We start from the raw sequence: 17,465 nt of genomic DNA, 5'->3' as shown, positions 1-17,465 counted from the left end.
GAGTCACCAGCCTCAGAAATCGCAGGTAAACAGCAGCTCAGATTAGAGACCAGGTCAATGCCACACAGAGTTCTAGCAGCAGATACATCTCTACAACTACTGTTAAGAGGAGACTTTGTGCAGCAGGCCTTCATGGTAAAATAGCTGCTAGGAAACCACTGCTAAGGACAGGCAACAAGCAGAAGAGACTTTTTTTGGGCTAAAGAACACAAGGAATGGACATTAGACCAGTGGAAATCTGTGCTTTGGTCTGATGAGTCCAAATTTGAGATCTTTGGTTCCAACCACTGTCTTTGTGCGACGCAGAAAAGGTGAACGGATGGACTCTACATGCCTGGTTCCCACCGTGAAGCATGGAGGAGGAGGTGTGATGGTGTGGGGGTGCTTTGCTGGTGACACTGTTGGGGATTTATTCAAAATTGAAGGCATACTGAACCAGCATGGCTACCACAGCATCTTGCAGTGGCATGCTATTCCATCCGGTTTGCGTTTAGTTGGACCATCATTTATTTTTCAACAGGACAATGACCCCAAACACACCTCCAGGCTGTGTAAGGGCTATATGACCAAGAAGGAGAGTGATGGGATGCTTCGCCAGATGACCTGGCCTCCACGGTCACCAGACCTGAACCCAATCGAGATGGTTTGGGGTGAGCTGGACAGCAGAGTGAAGGCAAAAGGGCCAACAAGTGCTAAGCATCTCTGGGAACTCCTTCAAGATTGTTGGAAGACCATTTCCGGTGACTACCTCTTGAAGCTCATCAAGAGAATGCCAAGAGTGTGCAAAGCAGTCATCAAAGCAAAAGGTGGCTACTTTGAAGAACCTAGAATATAAGACATATTTTCAGCTGTTTCACACTTTTTTGTTAAGTATATAATTCCACATGTGTTAATTCATAGTTTTGATGCCTTCAGTGTGAATGTACAATTTTCATAGTCATGAAAATATAGAAAAATCTTTAAATGAGGTGTGTCCAAACTTTTGGCCTGTACTATATATATATATATATATATATATATATATATATATATATATATATATATATATATAAAAAATCACACATATATATATATACATATATATATATATATATATATATATATATATATATATATATACTGCTCAAAAAAATAAGGGGAACACTTGAACAACAGAATATATATAACTCCAAGTAAATCAAACTTCTGTGAAATCAAACTGTCCACTTAAGAAGCAACAAGGATTGACAATCAATTTCACATGGTGTTGTGCAAATGGAATAGACAATAGATGGAAATTATTGGCAATTATCAAGACAACCTCAATAAAGGAGTGGTTCTGCAGGTGGGGACTACAGACCACATCTCAGTACCAATGCTTTCTGGCTGATGTTTTGGTCACTTTTGAATGTTGGTTGTGCTTTCACACTCGTGGTAGCATGAGACAGACTCTACAACCCACAGAAGTTGCTCAGGTAGAGCAGCTCATCCAAGCTCATCAATGCGAGCTGTGGCAAGAAGGTTTGCTATGTCTGTCAGGGTAGTATCCAGAGGCTGGAGGCGCTACCAGGAGACAGGCCAGTACACCTGCAGACGTGGAGGGGGCCATAGGAGGGCAACAACCCAGAAGCAGGACCGCTACGTCCGCCTTTGTGCAAGGAGGAGCACGGCCAGAGCCCTGCAAAATGACCTCCAGCAGCCCACAAATGTGCATGAGTCTGCACAAACGGTTAGAAATCAACTCCATGAGGGTGGTATGAGGGCCCGACGTCCACAGATGGCGGTTGTGCTCACAGCCCAACACCGTGCAGGATGCTTGACATTTGCCACAGAACACCAGGATTGGCAAAGTCACCACTGGCGCCCTGTGCTTCTCACAGATGAAAGCAGGTTCACACGGAGCACATGTGACAGACGTGACAGAGTCTGGAGACGCAGTGGAGAGCGATCTGCTGCCTGCAACATCCTTCAGTATTACCGGTTTGGTAGTGGGTCAGTAATGGTGTGGGGTGGCATTTCTTTGGAGGGCCGCACAGCCCTTCATGTGCTCGCCAGAGGTAGCGAGATGAGATCGTCAGACCATTTGCTGGTGCGGTTGGCTCTGGGTTCCTCCTAATGCAGGACAATGCCAGACCTCATGTGGCTGGAGTGTGTCAGCAGTTACTGCAAGATGAAGGCATTGAAGCTATAGACTTGCCTGCCCGTTCCCCAGACGTGAATCCGACTGAGCACATCTGGGACATCATGTCTCGCTCCACCCACCAACCTCACATTGCACCACAGACTGTCCAGGAGTTGGCGGATGCTTTAGTCCAGGTCTGGGAGGAGATCCCACAGGAGACCATCCGCAACCTCATCAGCAGCATGCCCAGGCATTGTAGGGAGGTCATACAGGCACGTGGAGGCCACACACAATACTGAGCCTCATTTTGACTTGTTTTAAGGACATTACATCAAAGTTGGATCAGCCTGTAGTCTGTTTTTCCACTTTAATTTTGGGGGTGACTCCAAATCCAGGCCTCCATTGGTTAATAAATTTGATTTCCATTGATGATTTTTGTGTGATTTTGTGGTCAGTACATTCAACTTTGTACAGAACAAAGTATTCAATGAGAATATTTCATTCATTCAGATCTTGGATGTGTTATTTGAGTGTTCCCTTTATTTTTTTGAGCAGTGTGTATATTATATATTTATTTTATTATTATTATTATTATGGGATACTAATAAGGGGTCATCCTTTAACAGAAGGCACTCCAGCTCTGGGAGACTTCCTGCACTACTTCTAACCCCACCATTATGGAATTCTTCAGACACTACCACTAGATGTGTGAACAGCAGTAACAAAAATCTCAAACCAAGGAAACTGCCCTTTCACACAATCACGTGGTAAATGTATATTGGAACCATTCCACAAAAGAATTCCACATACAAACTCCTCCAGGAAATAAAACTTTTTCAATTTTTACCATGAACAGTAGTAACAAAGCCAGAAGACATTGTCCAGGTGAAGCTGCAAAAGGGTTGTCTAAACGTGGACCTGTCACTTCTAGAAAATAATTGTATACCCAGTAAGGGTATGTTGAGGAGTTCTATACACAGCCGATTTTCCAATGCCGCAGAGGAAATCTGTGGTGCAGGAACATGTTTATACTTGAGGCGCATTTTGCTTGAAAATAGGCCCCAAAAGTAACAAGTGAATCAACTGAGGAAAAGACTTCCCATATATGCGAACCATGTCTGAAAAAAAGTGTTCAAAAAGCCACATAAAAAAAACTCCATGTGAACACACCCTGAAGCCATGTTCCCAAGTAGGGAAACGCTGCATTTTCTTGGTTTATTTTCTGTATGTGTTTTTCCCTTTTTTGGGGGCAGATTTGATACATTTTTTTAATCCTTTTTTTGGTAGAGAAACTCTGGGATTCTGAACGTAAATGTGAGGTTACATGAATTTTCTTTCATGCTCTTCATTAGGGCTATTATTATTATTATTGTGTAGAAAAAATGTAGAGTTTTTCAATAACGACAAACTGAACGAGATACCAAAAGTCTCAGTCACAGAGTGTATTTTTCTTTGTGATTTTTGACGAGTGGTGAGATTTTAAAAAACTCAGCAAATTAATTCTTCCAGCAGTTTTACCCCATTGAGACAAAAAATGAATTAACATAAAAAAAATTTAAAAAAAACACATGCAATTCCCACTGTGGTTTGTGGCAACAGCCTGTTTCTTTTGTAAAAAAACAAATGCAAACTATAACTTAAAAAAATGCAGTTCCACAACACCTAAAGGCCATGTTCCACGTGAGAAAAAGCTGCATATTTTCCCATATTTTTTCTTTAGGTATTAGCCTAATATACACAATGTGATTCCACTCCGATTGTTGCTTTTGCTGCACTGTGTTATGAGTTTCTCCCCTAGTGATAGAGTTCTTGGTGCGGTGTTTTTTTAATGCAGAAACGCAGAGATTTACATGCATTTTTTCAGTCTGCAGGATAAAAAAAAAAAAAGTTCCAAATTTACACGCACTATTCGTATGAGTTTTCATTTAGTTATATTCACTTTGCTTATTCGGTTGAAGGTAGATTTTCCCACTGAAAAAGAAAAAAAGTTACACTACGTGTGAACATGGCCTTAGCGCTCACGCAGACGAGCAGATACATCGGAAAGCACACCAATCCATGTTATTAAATAGAGATGAACAGGTTTTTCTCGGTCCAAATGGGTGTGTGTGGAGGGGATATCGCAGTGTGCACTTTCTTCTAAATCTCAGGTGCGATTCACCTATTTGTCTGTGGGTGCGTTAAGAAAAATGGATCCAACACAGAAAATCCCAACAGAATCTTATTTTTTTTTACAGATACTGTAAAACTGCATTTGGTCATATACATTTTGTAATGTAGTTGTATGAAAATGGATCGCAAAAGGACGTAAAAAATTGACACTGATGATAAATTGTTAACAAAATCTCCACCTTTTCTGGGTGAAACTAGGACAATTTTTATACGCTCGTCTGCAGACACTGGCCATGAGTTTTCATTACCCACTTTGCTAGTTAAACATAGCAGATTTTTGGCACCAAAAAACAGTTTCTGGACACAAATACATGGAGAAAACTTTAAGGCTGTGTTTGCATATGCATAATGTTATGTGCTTTTCTTTGCCACAATTTTCCAAAAAGCAGTACAAACTCCTTTATTTTACTACGTTTTTAGAAAATCACAAAAAAAAAAAAAAAAAAAAAATAGGAATTAACAGTAGCTTAATTCACACATGGCAGTTTAGATATAGAAATTTCTGCGACTGAAAACCAGTAGTGTATGGCATTCTGGGTATATTAAGGGTCCCTGAATAGGGTTCCTATTTGCCTATTGGACTGACTTGCGCCAAACTCCCAGCAACAGATCTCGCTCTTATTCCAATATCCCTTTCTTCCTTACAATCCACCCTTTTTCTGATGAAGGGCTAAAAAGGACTGAAACATCGCCTTTTTGGGATTACATTAATAAATCAACTTTACCACTCATCAAGTTGAGTGGCAAGTTTCTGAAAACCAGTTTTATTGGAGACTAGGGTTTTTTCAATTCTTGCTGCCCTGGTCTGACAACCGCCCCCGTCCTCCATGGCAGGTGGTCTTTAATGATGTGCTGGATATCTTCGGCATCTCTCGTCATCTACTAGGCCCCATGACGTCATCACATCGCATGATGCCTTGTCAAGAGGTGTGCAAGATGAGGAAGCCTGGCACAGAAGTGAAGACCGGCTGTCTCGGAGAACTGGACGCCCAATCAGGGCAGCACAAATCAAATTGCTCATTCCTACAGCACACAAGTTCACACAAATTTTCAGGATGTAAATTAACATTAAAAACAATAACTTTGGAACTTTTTTCATTATAACACAAAATTGCAACATTCTGTTATTCCTCCTGGAAATGTACAAATCGATAAGGATGTTTCCATTCTGTTTGTCCACAGGGTACAGCACGATGGTCTGACACTGACTAGGGGGGATATTAGCTTCCATCTATTTTCTCATACATTTTTAGGAAGAATAAGAAAAGTGAAACAATGGGTTCTATAAAAAAAAAAAGAAAATAAAAAAGATGCTCCACAAGTACAGTGAGATCTCTTTTAAAGGACCACACTAAAGTCACAAAGCATAATAGAAGGTGGAAGTGAAAATCTGGTCTGAATAAGGAGTGGTTTTCTGAAGAAGTTTTAGCTTATTTATTAGTAAAGAGTACCGGTCATCAGGTTTGACCCACATGATGTATAGCATTCTAATATGCTGTATATATTCCCTAAATCTAGCCTGCAAAAGGAAAACACCTTTACTAATACTCACCTACGGAGCAGTCTTGTTCTGATGCCTCCTTCTTGTGATGCCGTCCTTCTTGCGGATGATGCGTTCTACGTCATCCATACCGTGTTCCCAGCATTGAGTTTCTGTGTAGGTGTACTTCTCTGCGCTGTCGAGGACAGAGCAAAGTACTGCAGTGCGCATGCACCGGGAAAGGTCAGAGTCCCAGCGCATGCGCACTGCAGTACTTTGCTCTGCTCAGGGCAGAGAAGAGTACACCTACACAGGAGCGCAATGCTGCGAACACGTAAAACGTGTCATCCACACGAAGCACAGGAGGAGGATGGCATCGCAAGAAGAGAGGAGGCAACGGACCAAGACAGAGATGCCCATAGGACACAGCCGCCCCGTAGGAGAGTATAATTAAAGGCGTTTTTCTTTTGTTGAAGGTCGGATTGGGGGCATATATACAGCATGTTAGAAGGGTTGAAGGGTGGTGGTCTTATCTCATATGGGACAAACCTGGGACAGATTTTCTTTAACAAAGTTCTAAAAAACAAGCGCTCACATGGCTAAGTTGATATAAAAATAAAGTTATAAACTGTGAAAGAAGGAAAAGAAAAACGAGATTGCAAAAGACAAAAAGTGGCAGTCTTTCCACTGTTTAACTGCACAATTAGTTTATCCTACAGGGAAACGGCTGTTTCACCCGCAAAACCGAGTAGCCATTACATTAGGCCATGTGGTTTTGCAGGTAAAAGACATTTCCGAGTAAAATTTAGTGATTGTGCACTGAAACAATGGAAATACTGCAGCGGAACAAGGATGTGGAGGCTAGAAGCAGCAGCATGACTGCTGTGTATGAACGCAGCCTTAAAGGGACTGTTCGCACAGAATGACTGTACAAACCAAGTACAGGCGCTTGGTGCATCGTAGCCAACCATTTAAGTGCACCTTCCCACCTGCTTGTTTTCCATTTCTTTCTGCCTTTGGGCTCGCTCACACTGGCGTATAACACGGTCGAATGCTATGCAATGTTTTATCAGATAGCACTCGGCCCAATGTTATACTATGGGGCAGGGCAGATCTGCAATTTTTTTCTCATGCTAAATCGGCAAGAGAAGACAATCGCAGTATGCTGTGGATGCATCCAATGGTCAGATCACGTGCACCCATAGAAGTCTATGGGTGCATGTGAAACATGGAACTGAACTCTGATGTCCATTCACATAGACAATGGAGAAGATGGAGTTATTAAGTTCTCCATCTTCCCTGCACCTGTGATACAATTCCCTCATGCGAGACAATCAGATCACAGTAAGATGACACGTGGCTCAAACTCTGGACAGAGCCAACAAGTGCTTCGCCCGATCGGGGGTGAATAACCCCTTTGTAATAAATCAAAATAACTTTCTAATAATGAAATTATTGTAAGAGAATTTTATAAACAAAATGTTTAAAATGTAATCTTCAATTTTTTTTTCTTTATGATGGGTTTCTGAGAAGCAGAATGACAACCAGGTATTATCACCAACAAGCTGGGTAATCAAATGGCTTTTTGTACCAAAGACCACAGGTAACACCTCGAGTTATCCCCACCCTGGCAAAGATTCTAGCATGTCCATAGTTTGCACAGTTAAGCTCTCGCGACTCAAAGTTTAGCTGGCAGCAGTGTCCTAATAAGTAAGTTTTTTTTCCCAGTATCACCATTTAAAGAGGGCAGGGTGGATTTGGTTTTGTAAAATGCCATAGGGTCCAATTGCTGAGAACCCTTAAAAATATTTGGCGCAAGGTTCAGCACCCTAAGAGAAGTTGCACTCAGCTTTATAAGCTCCTGTGGGGAATAAAGGTGCGCATGTAGCCGAATCTGCTGGGAAAGGACCACCCCTGGGATCTTGGTATTTAGACCCCGCTAACCATACAGTGGCATGTAAAAGTTTGGGCACCCCTGGTAAAAATTGCTGTTGTGAACAGTTAAGCAAGTTTAAAACAAAATGATCTCTAAAAAGAACGTTAAAGATGACATTTCCTTTGTATATTACGCAAAAATATATATATTTTCATCTTTTACATTTTAAAAATTACAAAAAGGAAAATGGGCCGATGCAAACGTTTGGGCATCCTGCATGGCTAGTACCTGGTAGCACCGCCTTTAGCAAGTATCACAGCTTGTAAAAGCTTTTTGCAGCCAGACAAGTCTTTAAATTCCTGTTTGAGGGATTTTCACCCATTTTTCCTTGGAAAATTCTTCCAGTTTTGTGAGATTCCTGGGTCGTCTTGCATGCACTGCTATTTTGAGCCACAGATTTTCAATGATGTTCAGATCAGGGGACTGTGACGAGTATCGTAAAACCTTCAGCTTGTGCCTTTTGAGGTAGTCTATTGTGGATTTTGAAGTGTGTTTAGGATCATTATCCATTTGTAGAACCATCCTCTTTTCAGCTTTAGCTTTTTTTACAGATGTTATGTTTGCATCAAGAATTTGTTGGAAATTTCATTGAATCCATTTTTCCCTCTACCTGCGAAATGTTCCATGTGCCATTGGTTGCAACACAACCCAAAGCATGATTCATCCACCCCCATGCAACCCTACAAGCAGCTCTCACCGAAATTTTGCAGACCTTATCTTAACCTCCACTGTTCCTATTAACTGCCGTTTCTTAATTACATTTCGAACTGAGTAAAGGGCAACTTGAAAACACTTTGCAGGCCTCCACCATTTTCATTTTTAGAGTGTTGGGCAGCTGCTTAGATGACCCATGGCTGCTATTTTTTGGCACAAGGTTAGAAGAAGCTGGGTGTTCATAAAGCTTGGAAATTTGCATCACCTGGCCTTTCCTAGCAATGATAGTGAACAAGCCATAACCCTAACAGGCTAATTAAGGTCTGAAACCTTGGTCAAAGTTATCTGAGCACACAAATCTTCAAGGGTGCACAAACTTTTGCATTGGCCCATTTTCCTTTTTATAGTTTTTAAAATGAAAAAAAAAATTACAATATATCTTTTTTTTACCTAAAACACAAAAGAAATGAGTAATTTTTAACGTTAGTCCTTTTAGAGATCATTTCATCTTACTTAACTGTTCACAATAACAGTAATTTCGACCGGGGGGGTGCCAAATCTTTTACATGTCACTGTATGTTTCTGGCATTTCACATCAATATGGAACAGGATTTTTGGGAAAACCCCTTGGAGCAAAAGAAAATAAGACTCCCTTCCCCTAGCAAAAAGGACTACAGACAAAAAATCCATGGTGCAATCACACAGGGTCGTGACTGCAGGCGAGGACTGGGTAAGCACCCAATGGTGAAATCACACAGGGCCATGACTGCAAGCAAGATTTGGATGAGGACTCCATGGTGCAAACACACAGGTTCATGACTGCAGGTGAGTACTGGGTGGGGGCTCCATGGTGCAATCACACAGGGCCACGACTGCAGGCAGGGACTAAGGTGAAGACCCCGGATGAGGACCCCAGGGGGCGAGGACCCCAGACGAGGACCCCAGGGGGCGAGGACCCCAGACGAGGACCCCAGGGGGCGAGGACCCCAGACGAGGACCCCAGGGGGCGAGGACCCCAGACGAGGACCCCAGGGGGCGAGGACCCCAGACGAGGACCCCAGGGGGCGAGGACCCCAGACGAGGACCCCAGGGGGCGAGGACCCCAGACGAGGACCCCAGACGAGGACACCAGGGGGCGAGGACCCCAGACGAGGACACCAGGGGGCGAGGACCCCAGACGAGGACACCAGGGGGCGAGGACCCCAGACGAGGACACCAGGGGGCGAGGACCCCGGGGGCGAGGACCCCAGACGAGGACCCCAGGGGGCGAGGACCCCGGGGGCGAGGACCCCAGGGGGCGAGGACCCCGGGCGAGGACCCCACGGGACGAGGACCCCACGGGGCGAGGACCCCACGGGACGAGGACCCCACGGGGCGAGGACCCCAGACGAGGACCCCACGGGGCGAGGACCCCAGACGAGGACCCCACGGGGCGAGGACCCCAGACGAGGACCCCACGGGGCGAGGACCCCAGACGAGGACCCCACGGGGCGAGGACCCCAGACGAGGACCCCACGGGGCGAGGACCCCAGACGAGGACCCCACGGGGCGAGGACCCCAGACGAGGACCCCACGGGGCGAGGACCCCAGACGAGGACCCCACGGGGCGAGGACCCCAGACGAGGACCCCACGGGGCGAGGACCCCAGACGAGGACCCCACGGGGCGAGGACCCCAGACGAGGACCCCACGGGGCGAGGACCCCAGACGAGGACCCCACGGGGCGAGGACCACAGACGAGGACCCCACGGGGCGAGGACCACAGACGAGGACCCCACGGGGCGAGGACCACAGACGAGGACCCCACGGGGCGAGGACCACAGACGAGGACCCCACGGGGCGAGGACCACAGACGAGGACCCCACGGGGCGAGGACCACAGACGAGGACCCCACGGGGCGAGGACCACAGACGAGGACCCCACGGGGCGAGGACCACAGACGAGGACCCCACGGGGCGAGGACCACAGACGAGGACCCCACGGGGCGAGGACCACAGACGAGGACCCCACGGGGCGAGGACCACAGACGAGGACCCCACGGGGCGAGGACCACAGACGAGGACCCCACGGGGCGAGGACCACAGACGAGGACCCCACGGGGCGAGGACCACAGACGAGGACCCCACGGGGCGAGGACCACAGACGAGGACCCCACGGGGCGAGGACCACAGACGAGGACCCCACGGGGCGAGGACCACAGACGAGGACCCCACGGGGCGAGGACCACAGACGAGGACCCCACGGGGCGAGGACCACAGACGAGGACCCCACGGGGCGAGGACCACAGACGAGGACCCCACGGGGCGAGGACCACAGACGAGGACCCCACGGGGCGAGGACCACAGACGAGGACCCCACGGGGCGAGGACCACAGACGAGGACCCCACGGGGCGAGGACCACAGACGAGGACCCCACGGGGCGAGGACCACAGACGAGGACCCCACGGGGCGAGGACCACAGACGAGGACCCCACGGGGCGAGGACCACAGACGAGGACCCCACGGGGCGAGGACCACAGACGAGGACCCCACGGGGCGAGGACCACAGACGAGGACCCCACGGGGCGAGGACCACAGACGAGGACCCCACGGGGCGAGGACCACAGACGAGGACCCCACGGGGCGAGGACCACAGACGAGGACCCCACGGGGCGAGGACCACAGACGAGGACCCCACGGGGCGAGGACCACAGACGAGGACCCCACGGGGCGAGGACCACAGACGAGGACCCCACGGGGCGAGGACCACAGACGAGGACCCCACGGGGCGAGGACCACAGACGAGGACCCCACGGGGCGAGGACCACAGACGAGGACCCCACGGGGCGAGGACCACAGACGAGGACCCCACGGGGCGAGGACCACAGACGAGGACCCCACGGGGCGAGGACCACAGACGAGGACCCCACGGGGCGAGGACCACAGACGAGGACCCCACGGGGCGAGGACCACAGACGAGGACCCCACGGGGCGAGGACCACAGACGAGGACCCCACGGGGCGAGGACCACAGACGAGGACCCCACGGGGCGAGGACCACAGACGAGGACCCCACGGGGCGAGGACCACAGACGAGGACCCCACGGGGCGAGGACCACAGACGAGGACCCCACGGGGCGAGGACCACAGACGAGGACCCCACGGGGCGAGGACCACAGACGAGGACCCCACGGGGCGAGGACCACAGACGAGGACCCCACGGGGCGAGGACCACAGACGAGGACCCCACGGGGCGAGGACCACAGACGAGGACCCCACGGGGCGAGGACCACAGACGAGGACCCCACGGGGCGAGGACCACAGACGAGGACCCCACGGGGCGAGGACCACAGACGAGGACCCCACGGGGCGAGGACCACAGACGAGGACCCCACGGGGCGAGGACCACAGACGAGGACCCCACGGGGCGAGGACCACAGACGAGGACCCCACGGGGCGAGGACCACAGACGAGGACCCCACGGGGCGAGGACCACAGACGAGGACCCCACGGGGCGAGGACCACAGACGAGGACCCCACGGGGCGAGGACCACAGACGAGGACCCCACGGGGCGAGGACCACAGACGAGGACCCCACGGGGCGAGGACCACAGACGAGGACCCCACGGGGCGAGGACCACAGACGAGGACCCCACGGGGCGAGGACCACAGACGAGGACCCCACGGGGCGAGGACCACAGACGAGGACCCCACGGGGCGAGGACCACAGACGAGGACCCCACGGGGCGAGGACCACAGACGAGGACCCCACGGGGCGAGGACCACAGACGAGGACCCCACGGGGCGAGGACCACAGACGAGGACCCCACGGGGCGAGGACCACAGACGAGGACCCCACGGGGCGAGGACCACAGACGAGGACCCCACGGGGCGAGGACCACAGACGAGGACCCCACGGGGCGAGGACCACAGACGAGGACCCCACGGGGCGAGGACCACAGACGAGGACCCCACGGGGCGAGGACCACAGACGAGGACCCCACGGGGCGAGGACCACAGACGAGGACCCCACGGGGCGAGGACCACAGACGAGGACCCCACGGGGCGAGGACCACAGACGAGGACCCCACGGGGCGAGGACCACAGACGAGGACCCCACGGGGCGAGGACCACAGACGAGGACCCCACGGGGCGAGGACCACAGACGAGGACCCCACGGGGCGAGGACCACAGACGAGGACCCCACGGGGCGAGGACCACAGACGAGGACCCCACGGGGCGAGGACCACAGACGAGGACCCCACGGGGCGAGGACCACAGACGAGGACCCCACGGGGCGAGGACCACAGACGAGGACCCCACGGGGCGAGGACCACAGACGAGGACCCCACGGGGCGAGGACCACAGACGAGGACCCCACGGGGCGAGGACCACAGACGAGGACCCCACGGGGCGAGGACCACAGACGAGGACCCCACGGGGCGAGGACCACAGACGAGGACCCCACGGTGCGAGGACCACAGACGAGGACCCCACGGTGCGAGGACCACAGACGAGGACCCCACGGTGCGAGGACCACAGACGAGGACCCCACGGTGCGAGGACCACAGACGAGGACCCCACGGTGCGAGGACCACAGACGAGGACCCCACGGTGCGAGGACCACAGACGAGGACCCCACGGTGCGAGGACCACAGACGAGGACCCCACGGTGCGAGGACCACAGACGAGGACCCCACGGTGCGAGGACCACAGACGAGGACCCCACGGTGCGAGGACCACAGACGAGGACCCCACGGTGCGAGGACCACAGACGAGGACCCCACGGTGCGAGGACCACAGACGAGGACCCCACGGTGCGAGGACCACAGACGAGGACCCCACGGTGCGAGGACCACAGACGAGGACCCCACGGTGCGAGGACCACAGACGAGGACCCCACGGTGCGAGGACCACAGACGAGGACCCCACGGTGCGAGGACCACAGACGAGGACCCCACGGTGCGAGGACCACAGACGAGGACCCCACGGTGCGAGGACCACAGACGAGGACCCCACGGTGCGAGGACCACAGACGAGGACCCCACGGTGCGAGGACCACAGACGAGGACCCCACGGTGCGAGGACCACAGACGAGGACCCCACGGTGCGAGGACCACAGACGAGGACCCCACGGTGCGAGGACCACAGACGAGGACCCCACGGTGCGAGGACCACAGACGAGGACCCCACGGTGCGAGGACCACAGACGAGGACCCCACGGTGCGAGGACCACAGACGAGGACCCCACGGTGCGAGGACCACAGACGAGGACCCCACGGTGCGAGGACCACAGACGAGGACCCCACGGTGCGAGGACCACAGACGAGGACCCCACGGTGCGAGGACCACAGACGAGGACCCCACGGTGCGAGGACCACAGACGAGGACCCCACGGTGCGAGGACCACAGACGAGGACCCCACGGTGCGAGGACCACAGACGAGGACCCCACGGTGCGAGGACCACAGGCGAGGACCCCACGGTGCGAGGACCACAGGCGAGGACCCCACGGTGCGAGGACCACAGGCGAGGACCCCACGGTGCGAGGACCACAGGCGAGGACCCCACGGTGCGAGGACCACAGGCGAGGACCCCAGGGGGCGAGGGCAGGGCGAGGACCCCAGGGGGCGAGGGCAGGGCGAGGACCACAGGCGAGGGCCCCAGGGGGCGAGGGCAGGGCGAGGACCACAGGCGAGGGCCCCAGGGGGCGAGGGCAGGGCGAGGACCACAGGCGAGGGCCCCAGGGTGCGAGGGCAGGGCGAGGACCACAGGCGAGGGCCCCAGGGTGCGAGGGCAGGGCGAGGACCACAGGCGAGGGCCCCAGGGTGCGAGGGCAGGGCGAGGACCACAGGCGAGGGCCCCAGGGTGCGAGGGCAGGGCGAGGACCACAGGCGAGGGCCCCAGGGTGCGAGGGCAGGGCGAGGACCACAGGCGAGGGCCCCAGGGTGCGAGGGCAGGGCGAGGACCACAGGCGAGGGCCCCAGGGTGCGAGGGCAGGGCGAGGACCACAGGCGAGGGCCCCAGGGTGCGAGGGCAGGGCGAGGACCACAGGCGAGGGCCCCAGGGTGCGAGGGCAGGGCGAGGACCACAGGCGAGGGCCCCAGGGTGCGAGGGCAGGGCGAGGACCACAGGCGAGGGCCCCATGGTGCGAGGGCAGGGCGAGGACCACAGGCGAGGGCCCCAGGGTGCGAGGGCAGGGCGAGGACCACAGGCGAGGGCCCCAGGGTGCGAGGGCAGGGCGAGGACCACAGGCGAGGGCCCCAGGGTGCGAGGGCAGGGCGAGGACCACAGGCGAGGGCCCCAGGGTGCGAGGGCAGGGCGAGGACCACAGGCGAGGGCCCCAGGGTGCGAGGGCAGGGCGAGGACCACAGGCGAGGGCCCCAGGGTGCGAGGGCAGGGCGAGGACCACAGGCGAGGGCCCCAGGGTGCGAGGGCAGGGCGAGGACCACAGGTGAGGGCCCCAGGGTGCGAGGGCAGGGCGAGGACCACAGGTGAGGGCCCCAGGGTGCGAGGGCAGGGCGAGGACCACAGGTGAGGGCCCCAGGGTGCGAGGGCAGGGCGAGGACCACAGGTGAGGGCCCCAGGGTGCGAGGGCAGGGCGAGGACCACAGGTGAGGGCCCCAGGGTGCGAGGGCAGGGCGAGGACCACAGGTGAGGGCCCCAGGGTGCGAGGGCAGGGCGAGGACCACAGGTGAGGGCCCCAGGGTGCGAGGGCAGGGCGAGGACCACAGGTGAGGGCCCCAGGGTGCGAGGGCAGGGCGAGGACCACAGGTGAGGGCCCCAGGGTGCGAGGGCAGGGCGAGGACCACAGGTGAGGGCCCCAGGGTGCGAGGGCAGGGCGAGGACCACAGGTGAGGGCCCCAGGGTGCGAGGGCAGGGCGAGGACCACAGGTGAGGGCCCCAGGGTGCGAGGGCAGGGCGAGGACCACAGGTGAGGGCCCCAGGGTGCGAGGGCAGGGCGAGGACTACAGGTGAGGGCCCCAGGGTGCGAGGGCAGGGCGAGGACCACAGGTGAGGGCCCCAGGGTGCGAGGGCAGGGCGAGGACCACAGGTGAGGGCCCCAGGGTGCGAGGGCAGGGCGAGGACCACAGGTGAGGGCCCCAGGGTGCGAGGGCAGGGCGAGGACCACAGGTGAGGGCCCCAGGGTGCGAGGGCAGGGCGAGGACCACAGGTGAGGGCCCCAGGGTGCGAGGGCAGGGCGAGGACCACAGGTGAGGGCCCCAGGGTGCGAGGGCAGGGCGAGGACCACAGGTGAGGGCCCCAGAGTGCGAGGGCAGGGCGAGGACCCCACGGTGCGAGGGCAGGGCGAGGACCACAGGTGAGGACCCCACGGTGCGAGGGCAGGGCGAGGACCACAGGTGAGGACCCCACGGTGCGAGGGCAGGGCGAGGACCACAGGTGAGGACCCCACGGTGCGAGGGCAGGGCGAGGACTACAGGTGAGGACCCCACGGTGCGAGGGCAGGGCGAGGACCACAGGTGAGGACCCCACGGTGCGAGGGCAGGGCGAGGACCACAGGTGAGGACCCCACGGTGCGAGGGCAGGGCGAGGACCACAGGTGAGGACCCCACGGTGCGAGGGCAGGGCGAGGACCACAGGTGAGGACCCCACGGTGCGAGGGCAGGGCGAGGACCACAGGTGAGGACCCCACGGTGCGAGGGCAGGGCGAGGACCACAGGTGAGGACCACAGGTGAGGACCCCACGGTGCGAGGGCAGGGTGAGGACCACAGGTGAGGACCCCACGGTGCGAGGGCAGGGTGAGGACCACAGGTGAGGACCCCACGGTGCGAGGGCAGGGTGAGGACCACAGGTGAGGACCCCACGGTGCGAGGGCAGGGTGAGGACCACAGGTGAGGACCCCACGGTGCGAGGGCAGGGTGAGGACCACAGGTGAGGACCCCACGGTGCGAGGGCAGGGTGAGGACCACAGGTGAGGACCCCACGGTGCGAGGGCAGGGTGAGGACCACAGGTGAGGACCCCACAGTGCGAGGGCAGGGTGAGGACCACAGGTGAGGACCCCACGGTGCGAGGGCAGGGTGAGGACCACAGATAAGGGCCCCAGGGTGCGAGGGCAGGGTGAGGACCGATAAGGGTCACACAGGACCATGAGTGCAGGCAGCTCCCCGCCATGAGAATGATGCGGCCGGCCCTCACCTTCTCGCACAGGGTGCGCACTTGGCTCTCGTTCAGTTGCTTGCAGTCGTTCAGCTGCTCGATCCACTGGTCCAGCTCCTTCGTGAATGTCTTGTCCTCCATGTCCTGCAGCTCCCCGAGCGCCCCCGGGATACACACAATACGACACACTCAGCCTCGCTCCTGGCACATACACTCACGTCGCAGCTATGGCGGTAAAGCCGGGCTGGCTGTTGTCTCAGAGGAGGAGGCCGCCGCACCGCTGCGTCGTTCTATCTCTCCTCCGTCTCATTCAATCTCGCCTTCACCCCCACAGCCGGGAGCGAGCACCGAGGAGGGGGCTGTCAGCGGTTCCGCGCACGGAGACGTCAAACGGAATTAGGGGAGGGCTGGGGTCGGCGTGCGCGTTCATGGGCTGTGGATGGTAAACACCAGGAGACGTAGAGACACCGGGAACGCGCCCGCACTTCTCATTACAGCAAAGGCAGGGGAGTCGCGCTTTACGTACGGCGTTGCCAGGCAGTGTTGTTGACGTATGCGCACTGGGAAACAGTGAGACAACTTCTGTGGGTTTTTTTTTTCGAAGGCGTGCTTTATTAACAACAGAAAATGTGACATTCAAGCCACAGCGTCAGGCCTATTCATAATTACTGTCATTCTCCAAGGACAAGATGTTTTTTGCAACAGTCGCTGTAAAAAAGTGTCATTTTTCAACATTGTTGCAAACTATGCATTTTTTTGTTGTGGTTAGGAAAAAAAGGTTGGGGTCCGCAGAGCCCACCACCTTTACCACTTTGTCGCAGATGACACCGGAGAGATCATGTAGATCCCACCGCTGTCACCAATTTGTCAGGACGCAACTCCTCTGCCTCCAATAGTCAGGACAATTACGCAATTGAGTGATGGACAAGGCCGCAGCTGCTTCTACTACAAGGCCAGTTATAGGGGAACTCACAGTGAGCGTATGGTATATACACCTCCGATTCCAACGCATGGAATATATATATA

The 17,465-nt window shown here is 55.2% G+C and overlaps 1 protein-coding gene across 1 annotated transcript in view; it reads right to left on the bottom strand.

Annotated features, from left to right (window-relative positions):
- PPP2CB (protein phosphatase 2 catalytic subunit beta) overlaps nucleotides 1-16,901 on the bottom strand; it is a 51,239-nt gene extending 34,338 nt beyond the window's left edge. Inside the window, exon 1 of the mRNA XM_073636951.1 lies at nucleotides 16,479-16,901. Within this exon, the coding sequence (XP_073493052.1) occupies nucleotides 16,479-16,580 (102 nt within the window). The 5' untranslated portion in view covers nucleotides 16,581-16,901. The remainder of the gene's footprint in view (nucleotides 1-16,478) is intronic.
- Nucleotides 16,902-17,465: the final 564 nt, after the last annotated feature.

Source organism: Phyllobates terribilis, unplaced genomic scaffold, assembly GCF_046119375.1.
Source record: "Phyllobates terribilis strain yellow unplaced genomic scaffold, ASM4611937v1 Scaffold_1__5_contigs__length_1240528914, whole genome shotgun sequence".
NCBI lineage: Eukaryota > Metazoa > Chordata > Amphibia > Anura > Dendrobatidae > Phyllobates > Phyllobates terribilis.
Note: the sequence above shows the minus strand (reverse complement) of the source record. Positions and strands in the feature narration are given on the sequence as shown.